Raw genomic sequence first — 15,111 nt, 5'->3', positions numbered from 1 at the left:
TGTCTGGTTTTTGGTTTGAGAGTGGTCCAGTCCACAGCATAGGTTATCCTTTTGTTGTTGATGTTGCCCAGAGCATAGCTTTCAGAGCTCTTATTCCTATTATCAGAAGGCTTTGTCCTAACTTATGTTTGTATTAAAAGGGCTGGAGAATTTTCCTCTGAAGGGTTGGATGCAGTTTAAGTGTGAGGACAACAAGGAATTGTTAAAAAAGAGACTTTCCATAAGCTTCTACTACAAACCCCACTTTTTCCAGATGTGGCTTGTTTGGCCATGTCAGTGACTACATGCAGTAGAGTGACCAAGTTCTTCAGGTAAGACCTGAAGCTAAGTCAGATCTGTCCATCCCTGTCTTACTTGGTGCCTTCAGGCTGTTGCCTCACCTTGTGCCTTCCTTCCCTGCCTTCTCACATGTTCTTGGGGGAGTGAGTCTGTGGTAGCTGCTGCAGTGTCTTGCAGTATGCCTTGGAGTTAGATAGCAAATTGGCATTATGGCTCATGTGCTCTTCGGGTAGTGGCTACTGTTGACTTCAGTCACCTTTTGCTCTTTCTTCCTTGTTTCACTCATTCCTTACCTGGGGAATTGTAACCAGGCTCCATGGTTACAAAGCCATCTCTTCCAGCCTGGGCTCACCTCCACTCAGTGTGGTGCTGCATGCTGCTCCTGAGAGTTTCCCCTCCTCTTGAATTTGGCCCTCAGCAGTCTCCAGCACTCTTGTATGAGACCTCCCAATCTTGCCTTGTATCATTATGAGGCATATCCCTGAAGTAGTGTTTGTTGGGGAATCCATGCTTTTGTCTCAAGGTGTTTTCTGACTCCCATGTCTGCCTGGATACTTTACCCTATAGCAAACCCACTCTGCATCCTCTGGGTCCTCTGCCTGCAGTTTCTTTTGCTCCCTGGGGTGATTGTTTTGGGGAAAAGAATGAATCTTTGGGTTCCGTGTTGGTCTGGGGTGCTGTTAAAACCACCTCCTCTCTACAACGTGTATTTCACAACTTTCCAGAGTTGGAGAAGTAATAGCAGAGGAGGAAACATCAGAGGTGGAGGTGATGCTTTCAGGGGAAGTTGAGAAGTTTGAAGAGCATGTTGTAAGGATGGCTATGACAGGATTGTGCAGATACAAGGGGAGTGCAGAGAAGTCTTTGCTGGATGATCAGGAGAGGCTCTTTGGAGACAGACATGGTGTTGGCACAGAAGGGAGATGTGAGTTACAATGTGGAGAAAAGTTCCTTTTGGTATTGCTCCTCACAAAAGGTGAACTTCTCAGAGTGCTCAGTGAGAGACTAAACTATTCCTTATAGGTCTCTCCATAGTGGTTTTGGCATCCATTGTCAGAGCAGTGGCATGCTCATTTCACCTAAGGCTGATGATGAGCCACCTAGAAAGAGGCCTTCAATCTGCTCAGCCTTAGCATTTGTAGAGCTTTATATGGTATAGACACAGGACGAAGAAATAATCAAATACACCAGGCTTTCTTCAGTGGCATGCCTGAGCTTCTGTGAAACAGACTTGAACCAGTGACCTAGAGGTGAAGCGTTTTAGTGGCATTACTCATCCACTGAGCCATGTTCTTGCTCTGTTTGGGACTACAAAATCCCACCTGCTCCATGGCAAAGCAGGGTGCGGATGCTGCAGTTGGGGGTGTGCTGGGCAAGTCTCTTGCCACTTTTCCTGAGTATTCCCTAGAATTCACTGGGAGGGAAAAGGGCATCAACATGATAATTGCTGCTCTAGGCCAAACTAGAGCTACTAAACATTAAGAACGTGTGGTGAAATACCAAAAAATCAGGATACACCAAAGGTAAGGAAAACTACAGTGTCCAAACTGTCTTTATTTTATGTGGGTCATCGTAAAATAGTCTTCAGGTGCATAATTATGTTTCTCAGATAATGCTCTATGAATGGTCAGACTTGAAAGTACCTTCATGTTCTTAGCCTTGTGCTTGCTGAAGTGTGCGATCTTGATGCCACCAGCAGTTTGTGGGAGCAGGTGCTGGTTTCCTGCAGGTTTTTCCCACAAGCTTAAATAACTTTTCTTTCTTGGATAGCCAGATAGTTTTTCTCCTCAAGGAGGGTCCAAGCTACCTCTATTGCTTTGGACTTTCTGCCAAATTTTAATGTTTTTATTAAAATGGGCTTTTTTTTCAACATGAGTCACACCTTCAAGATCATTTCTTTCCTCACCTTGTGATCAAGGGAATGCATTTATTAGTGCAAGATGTTACATATATCTGTAAAATCACATGGAAAACTGTGGATGGTCTTCTCCATCCTTCATTTAAGAAGCTTCGTGTTTAAATACGTAGTTTTTCTAGTTTCAAATTTGCATTGTTCTTTCAAGCCCAAGTGAGACTTTAAATATAGTGTATATATAAGTATAGTGTGTGTATACATATATATACACGTAGTATGTGTGTGTATACATACATATATATATTTATTTTTTATTTATATATTTTATATATATATTATATATATTTATAAATATATATCTTTTATATAGTTATATATATCTTTTATATAGTGTTAATATTCCTTAGACCCCAGTACTAGGTAAAGTGTTGTTAGTTTTATGAGAAGAGCCCACAGGACTGTTGCCCACCGTAAGCATCACCAGAGCAGTGTGTTCCCTTCAGTATGTGATGGTCCCTTTTCCCCCTGCCCACCATGGGTGGTAGGTTTTAAGACCTTTTTATCTTTTGTGTTTGTCTTAGAGATTTTAAACATAGTGTTCTTTGGTTAAATTTCAAACCAGCCTTTGAGCCTCATCCAGCGTGGCCAAGAACTGTGTGGGAATTTGTTTGGCTGAATCTGTTGGTTTGCTGTAGTTTTCCATGAAATCTCTGCTCTTGAATTTCATTCTGACATTTCATCTAAAAATGTTGGTGTTCATGAGAGGACTGGGGTTTTTATAGATTTTATATGAGTTAAATGGCTTTAGGGGCTTTTGGTTGCATTTCTTAGTTGAGAACACAGCTTAATTTTCTATAGAGCATGTGTGAGCATGCTTTGGGGATTGCCTACTCAGCCCTGGGTTTGGGGTCCCTGGCATGTTTCTCCAGCAGTGGGTCTGAGGATACAGTAATGGCACGTAAGTGATAAAGTCTCTGCCACTCTTCCTCTTTCAGAGAATTCGGTCGACAGTGGATGAAAAGGAACAGAAGCAGCTTCTGATGGACCTTGATGTAGTAATGCGAAGCAGTGACTGCCCGTATATTGTTCAGTTTTATGGCGCGCTCTTCAGAGAGGTGGGCACTCCAAACTTGCTTCATTCATAGCAGAGTTTGGGTTTTACCTTGGGGTTGTTTTTTTTTCCCCCCTTTGCAGTTTCCAACTTGCAATAAGGATGAAAAAGTTCATTTGTGTCAGGTTTCTTAGGTCTCCACTTTTAATCAAGGGTATTGAACCAAGAGACCAAGAGGTCTGGGTGCTGCTTAGCACATCCATGCTACTCCCGGTTGTTGTTACGTCTCTGTGCATCTGAGTCTCTTTCTTTTTTGCTTTTCTTCTCTTGTGATGAGCTCTGGCATCTGTGACTCTCCCATGCAGACTGATGTGCTTCATGGCATTGGTTGTGAGATGGGAACATGTGGAGGACCTCTGTTCCTGTAATGAAGGTGGTTGTTGTGGTAGTAGTCACAGCTCCCCACAAGGTTATCTAATAGATGTACAGAACCAGGCTGTATCAGAGACTCCCAGACATGCATCTGCCTTGAAGTGGTTTGTACATGCAAATACATGAGAAAACAAGGACAATCGTGCTGGGTCAGACCCAACACTCCTATCAGAGTCTTCTGTCTCTGGCAGTGGCCTGTAGAATCTGTTTGCAGAAGTGCGTGTGATACCTTGCCATAGCCTTCAGTTGTATGTAGCTGAGTGTCTCCTGAACAAGGTGTTGTGTCTGTGTGCTCAGGAACTCTCACTGGATTTCCTTGCCATGGGCTGTTCTGAAAGGCAGGCAGCCATTCTAGTGAGTGAGCTGTTGCTGCAGAGCAGCAGAACTAACTAAGCTCTAGAATGCTGGCAGTTTGCAGAGTGGGAATACTAAACAACTTGGGAAAAACCTGTTCAAGGTCTTCTTATGAAGCCAGCCAAGTATCTTGGCTTGCAGTGAGGAAAGTAATCGCAAACACGCATGTTATTGTGGCAGCCTCTGTGAGTATGAAGAGTTGGATTTGGATAGGCAAAAACTACTACACAGATACTTCTCCTTAGTTGTGTTCTTACACATTCAGCAAGCATTTTCTGATAGTGATTGTCTTGTGGTCCTGTTTTTCCCTCAGCAGGAGGCATCTTAACACATTTGCTTCTTCGATCACAGAATTACAGGATGGTTTGGGTTGGAAAGGACCTTAAGATCATCCACTTCTAACCCCCTGCCATGGGCAGGAATGCCTCACACTAGATCGTGTTGCCCAAGGCTCTGTTCAACCTGGCCTTGAATCCTGCCAGGGATGGGCAGCCACAGCTTCTCTGGGCACCCTGTGCCAGCACCTCAGCACCCTCATTCTAAATGATGTCTTATTTTATGTCCAATCTACATCTCCCCTCTTTCAGTTTAAAGCTATTGTTCCTTGTCCTGTCATTGCACGTTCTGGTGAAAAGTCTGTCCCCATCTTTTTTATAGGCCCCCTTTAAGTTATAATGTTATAATTAAGTTATAATGCAATAATGTCTCCCTGGAGCCTTCTCTTCTCCAGGCTGAATGGCTCCAAGTTTCTCAGCCTATCTTTATAGCAGAGGTGCTCCAGCCTTGCATTATTTTTATGTCCCTCCTCTGGACCCACTCCAACAGGTCCGTATCCGACTCTTGTTGCCCCCAGAGCTGGATGCAGGAGTGCAGGGAGGAGTCTCACCAGAGCAGAGTAGAGGAGAAGATTTACCTCCCTTAACGTGTTGGCCATGCTGCTTTTAATGAAGCCCAGGACACCGTTGGGTTTCTGAGCTGCAAGCGCATGTTACCACCTCACGTGCAGTGTTTCATCCACCACCATCCCCAAGTCCTTCTTTCAGGGCTCCTCTCAATCCCTTCATGTCGCAGTCCTTACAGTGGTAAGTGCCCAGTTCAGGTGCAGGACCTTACACTTGGCCTTGTTGAGCTTCATGTGGTTCGCACTGGCCCCATGGAACCAGTTGGTTTCTCTGTGCTGTGTCAGTGAGAGTCCTGTCTCCTGCAGATGCACATGGAGCTTTCCACATCAGTCATCAGAGATACTGTGTTGAAGAGGATGTGGTTACTCATGTCCATTTGTTACCTCAAAGCAGTGCTTGACAGGAGGGGGAGAACAAATTATGATTGCTAGGGTACTTGCAATGATTGGGACACTTTCTTTTAGAGAGGAGGAGGAAAAAAAGCCTTGTCTGCCTCGGGATAGCAGCCGGAACTCCTACGCAGTGCGAGTGCAGCAAGCCAAGTTAAACCAACAAGCTCAATAGTTGATAATTCCATGACAAATTCATTACAAGTTGCAAAACATGCCTGGGAAGGCAGGAGAAGTGGCCTGTGCAGAACTCCTGCTGGTAGAAGATGATGGCTGGTATAGATGTGTCAGTAGCACAGTGCTCACTGTGGTGTGTTTGGGGACATATCCATGGTCAGTTGATACAAGGTAGTTGCTCTTTTTGCTATTGATGCACAACAGCCTATTTCTATAGAGGCTGCGCTGGCACTACTCAAGGCATCTGTCCCTGAGATCAGTCCCCAGTCCAGAGGAAAAGTGTCTTCTGAGCTGCATAAGGATGGTAAGGGGGTTGGAACTAGACGATCTTAAGGTCCTTTCCAACCCTAACTATTCTGTGATTCCGTGTGAGGGCGATGACACTCTTCATTCCCTCTCACTGGTGTAGATGCAACTTGCATAAAAAGGTTGGCCACTCCTTGCAGTGTGCTAATTTGATAAACCTTCAGCATTGCCCAGAGAAGCTTTGTATGCCCCATCCCTGGAAACTTGGGGCAGGAATTTCAAGGCCAGGTTAGACAGGACTTGGAGCAACCTGCTCTAGAGGAAGGTGTCCATGCCCATGGCAGGGGGTTGGAACTGGAGGAGCTTTAAGGTCTCTTCCAACCCAAATCAGTCTGGGATTCTATGGGTCTGTTGATGGTACCACAGAATCACAGATCGTGGATGTTGGAAGGGACCCCTGGAGGTTGCCTTGACCAACTCAGCTGGGGCCATGTAGGACTGCTTGCCCAGAGTGATGTCCAAATAGGTTTTGAATATCTCCAGGGATGGAGACTCCACAGACTCCAGTGGCAAACAGTTCCAGTGCTTGGTCATCCTCACAGGGAAAAAGTGTTGCTTGATGTCTGGAGGAAATCTCCTGCATGTTGGTGTGTGTCCGTTGCCTCTGGCCCTGTCACTGGGGACTCTTGAAAATAGCCTGTTCTCAGCACCCTCCCCTCAGATATTTATACACATTGATGAGAATCCCCCTGAGCCTTTTCTTCTCCAGGCTGGACAGTCCCAGCTCTCTCAGCCTTTCCTTATGGGATAGATGCTCCAGTCCCTCAGTCATCCTAGTAGCCCTTTACTGGAGTCTCTCCGGTATGTCCATGTCTTTCCTGTATTGGAAGCCCAGAACTGGATGCAGCACTGGAGGTGTGGCCTCACCAGTGCTGAGCAGAGGAGAAGGGTCACCTCCATCAACCTGCAGGTAGTGCTTTGCCTAATGCAGCTCAGGATGCTGTTCAGCTTCTTTACAGCAAGAGCACATTGCTTTCTCATGTTCGGATTGGTGCCACCATGACTCCCAGGCCAAGCTGTACTCCAGCTGGGTGGCATCTTTGTGACACGGGAACTTGGGACTCTGCATTGAGAAGTTGCTGGTGAAGCAGATTTTCAGTACACCCTGGAGATGGGCAGTGATGTTTTGAATGAGATGTGCAGGTTTCTGGAGAGTTTTTGGAATGCCTACAGGTGCATTAGCACCTGGGAACCCAATAAGGATTAAAATACATTATTGGAAGAATAGTTCTGATGGGAAGAGAAAATTAAGATGCTTTTTTGTAATTTTATAACTGGAAAACAACCTGATCGAAGAGACCTAAAGAGAAAGTAGGATGGTTTTGTCCTCAGCTCCCCTGAAAGCAGAACTTCCTCTTTTACATGAGCATGTTCTTGTATTTGATCAGGAAGTGGCTGGGTGACTGTTGTCCCCACCCAGTTCTCAGGGATGTTCATCCACTTTGCCAATGGGTAAGTCCTTTTAAACCCAGAAGGAGTTAAGAACATGCAGAAGTTTGAATCTTGAAGCTGCAGAATTGGAAAGGTCTCTTATCTTTTTTTGTTGATCAGGTAGATTTTTGTATTACCAGATCAATAAATGCCCCAATCCAGGGTTTCTATAGAACATATACTTCAGGAGACCAAGCAAACCAAGTCTTTCCTTCATTGCCTTTGATCATATAGAGGTTTTTATTCTTAAATTAACCTTGGATCGCAGTTTATTATAGACTTTTTGGTAGCACACACGTGGCTTGTAACACACAGAGCGCTTGTAGAGATCTGATGTGGTTCCAGACACACTTGACTTACACTGATGCTGGATCTACATTGCCTCTGAGTCACTCTGGATAATATGGAAGTGCCTCAACTGCATTTTGCCTTTGTTGCCAGTGCTGGAAAGCTAAATTCTCTGCATGTGTTGCCTCGTTTTTTCCCTGCAGTTTCAGTCTGAATTGATTCATCCATAGCCAGTCATTTGTTCTCTAGTAGCTCACCTTTCTCCATGCCCCCTGAAGCACTGGTCGTGCCCTCTTCCTGCTGTGCTGCACTTGCCTCCTTCACTGTGGTGTCTCTGCTGCTGTGTCCAGCATTGCACCTTTTCAGTCAATCCATTCTGCTTTGTTTTGGGTAGAATGTGCACTTTTTGGGCTCAGGCTTGTAACAGCCACTTCCCTTGGGTGGGGGACATTAGCTCTTGCTCTGCCTTGTGCTGTTGTAAAAAGCCTAGTGCCAAATGAGAAGTGTAAAATGGGCTCTGAACTAACAGTCGTCTTCCCCAGCCAGCCTACGGGAGGTCAAGCCCTTCCTAGGAGAACACATCCCCTCTTGTCAGAAGGGAGACCTCTCCTGTAAGAGGTGGGGATGGATTTGCTGTCACTGAAGCAGCAGCATCCCTGATGTTGGTGGCAGTTTTCTGTCCGTATTGCTGAAACCAGCCTTGCATATGTATGAGCACGCCAAGACCAAGCTGGGTTCCACCACTGTCTCTGGATGTGCAGAGCTTGACACCTTTGGTGGACACTTCAGTTCCCACTAAACCAAGCACTTGGCCTGGAGGCATGCAGACAGATGCAGTTCCTTGGCTTGTGTTTCACAAGAGGTCATTCCGAGTGGCAGAAAAGCCCTTTTTGGCCTTAAAACCTGTGTCTCTACAAGGTTTTCCATCTACTACATGTAACTTGAGAGTTGCTCCTGACTCTCATGAGGGCCAGGTAACTTCTTCCAACAGAAAGTGACTCAGGTGTGCAGGATGGGAGCACGGGGCATTGCCACACCTCCAGCATGCCCATACCCTAGGGTTTTTCCCCTAACTTCATTTCCATCTATTAATACAGAGTTCGGTTGGTTTGTGTTTTGGCTGGTCAGGGAAAATCTATCTTCTGTAGGATAATTACTTGGGAAGTTTCTCCTCTCCTTTTTGGGGGTATATCACAAGAGTGTGCAGCTTAGTCACAACCAGACAGGCATCCCCTGCTCTGGACCATGCAGCAGCCAGGGCACCATGACACAAGCTGCTGCTCCTCACATCAGTGTTGTACGTGGTGTTTAGCCAGGATGAGACAACCAGTGATTCAGAGAATCACTAATCAAATCAACTCTTCTGCTCTTAGCTTTTGACAGCTAATGCATTTTTACCACTCATGGTGATACAGCCTGTAGAAGATAGGTGCGAGTCTGTCGTTTCTAGTGGGGACCAGGTAGGTCTAGATCTAGTGTTTTAGTATTTCTAGCAGTGAAGACTTGCCTGAAGTGCATGAGAGCCTACAAAAACAGCTCATGAAAAGCCTTCTGTCATCCTCAACTGGAGCTAAAATGTTCAAAACCCCTTGAAATAACTTAAGATCAGTCCATGGCTGAGCTGTCCATCACCATATGGTAGATACATACTAAAATGAAAGATGAAGCCCTTCAACAGTGTGGGAATCCATTTCTTACTGCCACCAAACTGTGAGTGGGTTGATGTACAGATCTCAGGAGAGCTGTGCTATGTAAGCTTAGCTTGGTTTAACACAGATACTTAGTACACTTTACAACTTTCTGCATTTAAATTGTCTAACCGTAAGATGCAAATCAACAAAACCACAGACTTGGGTTTCTTTCCATTTTCTCTTGCTCAGATGGTATCTCCGAATGTTGTGTGAGATGTCTGCTGTCCTCTGCAGGGTACTCATACCCTGAAGGGGTATTTTTGGTCTTCCTGTGCATGCTGGTCTCTCACTGTGCCTGCAGCCTTCTGGAGAGCCAAACAGTTTGTGAGACTTGGATTCATCTAGGTTCAGGCGTCTAAAATGTGTTATCAGGTCTAAGGTAGTCAGGTAGATGGTGAGTGTGGGGGAGAGGAGCTTATAAGGGTGAGTCTTCCATTCCATCCTTCCTATGAAATGCATGTGGTTGTTAGTGTGTGTTATAGCATTCAAGGGATCTCTTCAAGCTCTCTAAATTTTTATTTATCTTTTTTATCTTGGCAGTAACAAGATTCTTTTCTCTTTCCAGGGTGACTGTTGGATCTGTATGGAGCTCATGTCTACCTCGTTTGATAAGTTTTACAAATATGTATATAGTGTATTAGATGATGTTATTCCAGAAGAAATCCTAGGCAAAATCACTTTAGCTGTGAGTATTTTGCTTAAACCTTTTTGTATATGTTGTTGAAGCTAATGGGAAAGATTCAGATCTCTTCCACTCACATGTGAAAAAGCTGGTTGATCTGCATGCAGCAGGACTGCTGCTGTTGGATTGCACCAGGCTTTGAGTGATCCTGGAGGATACTCTGACTTTTCCAAAGCATACTGTGGGACAGAAAAGCAGATCCTGTGGTCTGTAATCAGTACACAGAGACCCCAGGACCAGCTTCCTGCTCTACTTGAACATTGTCACCAGCCCCCTCTTTCAGGTGCATTGGTGATGGCATCAGTGTGAGCTAGGTGCAGGTTGTCTCATCTCAAGGAAGGTGCCTAAAATAGATGGTCTGTCTCTCCTTCCCTTGTTTGTAAAGGGAACAGAGGATTGGGCATTTATAGCCAGGACATGTGAAACCCGCCAAACTGTTATGGGCTGTAGTAGCTTCTGCTGCAAGAGGAGAAACCTCATTGGAGGAGCAAGGTGTAAGAAATGACAGCCCTTCAGCTGCCCCAGAGGCTGGCAGAGCTTTTCATGACCTAAACACTTGGCCACGGGCTTGGGCAAGCAGAAAGGACCAGTCTTTGGGTGTTGTTCTTCAGTGTTGGACTTACACAGCACAGCTTCAGAGAGCTTTGCAGCACAACACGAACACCCTCTTGCCATCAACAAGCCACTCCTTTGGTCATGGGTTTTGATCTTTTCAGCAGAAGCAAAATGAATCAAAATAATAAACTTTCAGGGGATTTTATTTTTAAACCATCCTGTGAAATCAGACTTCCTGGGTGTCTCTTCCATCTGATGGTGAATGGTTAAATCAGAAGAGCTGCTGCTGCTCCCCAGAGTGTTGCTGTTCTGCAAGTGGAATGGGAACGGTTGTTAGCTACTGAAAAAGTACAGCATAGGGCTTGAAATAAGTTACTACTCCAGGTAATTGCATGAGAAATGGCTTGTCTTCACCCCTTGCTCCCTTCTGGAAGACTGTGGTCTGTCAGGTTATAAGTGATGGGTGTTAAGCATGTTGCCTCCTATGACTTCTTTGCAGGAAAGGTTGAGAGAAAAATGCTTGTGATACATGGCATACTACAGCATTGATATCTCAACATATTTAATGCCTTTCCCTCCTGTTCTGGGGGCTCCAGAAGTTGAATAATCACAGGAATCTTAGGACATTTGCTAATTTTTCATCTGGTTTTCTTTCCTAGACTGTGAAAGCACTAAACCACTTAAAAGAAAACTTGAAAATCATCCACAGAGGTGAGTGTCTGTCTTTCCTTCTTGCCTACAAGAATCATTGCAAGACTTTTTAAGTGGCCTTTGTTTCAAGTCAGAGCGTGATTAGTGAGATGTCAAGGTGCATCTGGGCACATGGCAACTTTGGGGCTGGTTCCAGCTCCTCTTGCTCCCAGTTAGCACATCCCACCAAGGGGTGGTGACTGTGCAGCGCTGAAGGGGTTGATTCTTTACAGCTGCTGATCATGACATGGAAACCTCTGGCTGTGACTTACTGGTTTAAATGCCTTTCTCTTGCAGACATCAAACCTTCCAATATTCTTCTGGACAGAAATGGGAATATTAAACTCTGTGACTTTGGCATTAGCGGACAGCTTGTGGACTCCATTGCCAAAACGCGGGATGCAGGGTGCCGGCCGTACATGGCGGTGAGTGAGAATGAGCTGGGCAGGATCTTAGAATCACAGAATCAGCTGGGTTGGAAAAGACATTTAGGAGCATCGAGTCCAACCGTTCCCCAGCCCTGTGAAGGCCACCACTAACCCGTGGCACTGAGGCCTCATCTCCACGGGGTGTGAATGCTTGCAGGGATGGTGACTCCAGCCCTGCCCTGGGCAGCCTGTTCCAATGCCTGAGCACCCTCTGGGGCAGGAATTGTTGCTCAGCTCTATCTAAACCTGCCCTGGTGCAGCTTGAGGCCTGTTCCTCTTGTCCCATCCCTTGTTCTTTGGGAGCAGAGCCCAGCCCCTCCTGGCTCCATCCTCCTGTCAGGCAGTTGTAGGCAGCCATCAGGTCCCCCCTGAACTTTTTCTTCTCCACACTGAACCCCCCAGGTCCCTCAGCCCTTCCCCATCACCCCTGTGCTCCAGGCCCTGCACCAGCTCCATTCCCTTCTCTGGCCCCGCTCCAGCCCCTCAATGTCTCTTGGAGTGAGTGGCCCAGAGCTAAACACAGGATTTGAGGTGCGGCCTCACCAGTGCCCAGTGCAGGGGCACAGTCCCTGCCCTGGCCCTGCTGCCACAGTGGTGCTGATAGAGGCCAGGGTGCTGGGGGCTTCCTGGCTGCCTGGGCACAAGCTGCACGTGTTCAGCCCTGACAATCAGCAGCTTCCTTCTGCAGACCTGACTCAGTATGGCCATGCCTGTGGTCTGCCTGAAGTGTCAGCCTGTTTCCTGTGGGATGAGCAGCCCCTTCCCAGAAGAAGCTCTGGGCTGAGCGCTGCTGTTGGCATCATCAGTTAAGGCACCCAGGCAGTGGCGAAGTGACCAAATGCCCTTTATTTTAGCTGGGTTCTTCTGGTGCTGGCAGTGAACTGCTGCCAGTGTGCTGCTGGAGCTCAGAGCTTCAACGTGCCTTCATGCTCCAAATCAAACAGCACATGGAGGGGTTGGTGCTGTCTGGGTGTGGGGTGCTCTTGGTCCGCAAGAAATCCATTTGCTGCGGTAGGATTATGTCACAGGAGTTACTGCAGAGCAGAATTACAGTGAGTTTTGCAAACCACTTTAATACCAAAGTGTGCCAGAACTTAATTCCAGGAGAATGTGATTCCAGAGAGCAGCAGCAGCAGAGCAGCTGTGTGGGAATGGCTCAGGCTGAGCAGTGGCTCCTGCAAGTCTGTCCTGCCTGTTTGCTTCCCTCCTTTCCTCCCTCCCCTTTCAGGGGAAAGCTGTGGGGGTGATTTTTGGAGCTCTCTGAAAGTTTTAAACCCTTTTGTGCGTTGGGCTGCTTTGAAAACATCTCTTGGTTTCATGTGAGCTGAAGGGACCTCTTGCAAGGAGCTGTGTCTGCTGCTGCCAACGTAACTTGAATTTCAGTGGCTGTATTTAACTCTCATCTTACGGCTCCATATGCTGAAAAATAGTGCTTTCTGAATCCTCTTATCTGCCACCAAGGAAACAGAAAAAGACAGTCTCTCTCTCTTTTAAGGTACAGTGCCCATCTGGTCCAGGTAGCGGGCTTTTATCTCACTGGGGTGTCCAAGGCAAAACCTGTCTGCCCTGATTTCTGATCCGTGCAAGTACACAGTCTGCCTTTCAGAGCATCTGACCTTTTCTTTTCACTGTCATTCTTGCAGAGCTAGTTACTGGATGAGCTGGACAGGATAGGACAGATGAGATCTGTTAGTGGAGACAGATGCTGTAATACAGCAAAGTCTGTGCAAGCCCCAGACCTGCAGCAAATGGTGAAATGGGGCAGTTTGTTTAAATACAGACCTTGTGAGGCTGGAGAGGGCAGAGCTTCTGCAAGGAAGATGGTCAGAGCTGCCCACTTTGTTGTGCTGGTGGGATGTGAGGTGCTGAGAGCACCAGTGGGATGCCAGGAGAGGGTGGGAGCCAGTGCAGTCCCAGCTACTCTGACCAGAGGTTGGGTATCTGCATCTCAGACCACAGGGATGCTTCTGATAGCATCCCTCATGGTGGTTGTGGACTTCTCCCTGTGATTGGAGGCATGTATCAGGTCAGTAAATAGGGCTTTTGAAAAGCTGCCCTCTCTTTTCCCCTTCCCAAGTTCAGTGGACCGTAATTGCAAGAATTAACATTCCCACTTTTCCTTAGAACCCTCAGCTTTGGTGGTTCCTTTGCTCAGGCTGTTGGGTTCAGTTACTATGAGACAGTTCCTGGCATGTCTGTAAATAGCTGTACTGCTTCTTTTCCCCTGGGGCTTGGATGGGGGAGTGCTTCTGATGTCCCCTTGGGATTCCTCCCTCTGTCCACATACACTCTGCTCTTTGTGCATCTCCATCAGCAGCTCCAGACTGTTGGATTTTGTAGTGAGCAGCAGTGCTTTTGTTCAGTTAGTTTTGAAGAGCCTTGATGGGGTGCACAGTGTGTGGGACAAGCCAGCAGCTGGCAGGCAGTGTGGGACGTGGCTGGCATCTTCCCTTCTGCACTCTGGACATGGTGACTCCTTTTCCAAGTACATGAGCATTTCCATGTACTGGGAAGCCTGGGAAATGGGGAGATGTACCCAGCATGCAGGGTACATCTGGCAGCAATTCAAGCCAGCAGAAGCTGATGGCTGTCGTGATGCTGTGATTAAACCTTAATATATCTGGGCAGGAGTGAGGCCAGTCAGACCTCCTTCAAAAGGAAAATAGTATTTTTAATGGGTTTTCTTAGTGTAAAATAGGCAAAGGGCATGAGGTATGGTCAGCCAGGGAGGGGCTGATAAGGGCTGCTAGATGATGATGCTCCCTGCTGATGAGACCATGTTGCTCTGCAAGGCCCAGTTGGCCCTTGGTACTTGCAGTAATTCTTAGAGCATGAGCGTTTGCACACTGAAGGAACCTGATCACACTGTGTTCACTGGGTCCCCAAATAGCTGTTGATAGCAACAACATAGGATGTCAGCCAGGCAGCAGGAGCCATGTCCAGCTGCTGAGTGAGCGCTGTGTGGTTTAATGAGGGTTGTCAGAGCTGTCACAGGAAGCAGCAGATCAGCCTTGGAGCTGCCAGTGCTGGAGAAAGTTGTGTTTTGGCTTGGGATTGAGAAGTCTGCCCCTTGCACTGCTTCCTGCTGGACTCTGTTCAGTCTCGGTTTGAAAGCTTGTGTCTTGCTTAGGTGTTAAGGCTATGGAAGAAGAACTGGGCTCCCTGTAATTCCCTTTTGTATCTAACTGCTTGAAGGACTCCTAGAGCATCCCCACCAAAATTGCACGCCTTTGGTGAGGTTCTGTGACAGAGTCACTCAGTTGGGGCCAAGCAACACCTTAAAGAGCTGCTGCCTCTCCAGAGCTTGGCCCTCTTCATACAGTTCTTGGAAGCATCTCAATGGAGGTGGCATTGATGGCACATGCCAAGCTCAGGGGTGGCCTTCCAAAACAAGGCCAGATGGAGAAGACCTCTGAAGTCCTGCATTAAGGATGCCTCTTCAGGTGCTAGAGAACCTACCACAGTGCCCATGGAGTTGTCCTGGTCATTAATTACACTCCCAATACCGTATTTTAAATACCAGTAAGTCTTGTTTGAATGGATGGCAGTGGGCTCTTGTTTCTGCTTTGTTTGCAGAATCAAGGAGTCCTTCACGGTGCAG

General features: G+C 46.8%; 1 protein-coding gene across 1 annotated transcript in view; it reads left to right on the top strand.

Moving 5' to 3' along the window:
* The window catches only part of MAP2K4 (mitogen-activated protein kinase kinase 4), a 76,033-nt gene that overhangs the window by 50,117 nt on the left and 10,805 nt on the right, over nucleotides 1-15,111 (top strand). The window contains exons 4-7 of the mRNA XM_061365285.1: nucleotides 3,130-3,249; nucleotides 9,721-9,840; nucleotides 11,052-11,103; nucleotides 11,380-11,507. Coding sequence (XP_061221269.1) covers nucleotides 3,130-3,249; nucleotides 9,721-9,840; nucleotides 11,052-11,103; nucleotides 11,380-11,507 — 420 coding nt within the window. The remainder of the gene's footprint in view (nucleotides 1-3,129; nucleotides 3,250-9,720; nucleotides 9,841-11,051; nucleotides 11,104-11,379; nucleotides 11,508-15,111) is intronic.

The sequence above is a fragment of the Neopsephotus bourkii genome, unplaced genomic scaffold, assembly GCF_033783945.1.
Source record: "Neopsephotus bourkii isolate Nb327-2 ecotype Australia unplaced genomic scaffold, CSIRO-AGI_Nbou_v1 NB_5, whole genome shotgun sequence".
In the NCBI taxonomy this organism is placed as follows: Eukaryota; Metazoa; Chordata; class Aves; order Psittaciformes; family Psittacidae; genus Neopsephotus; species Neopsephotus bourkii.
This window is presented reverse-complemented; position numbering and strand designations above follow the sequence as displayed.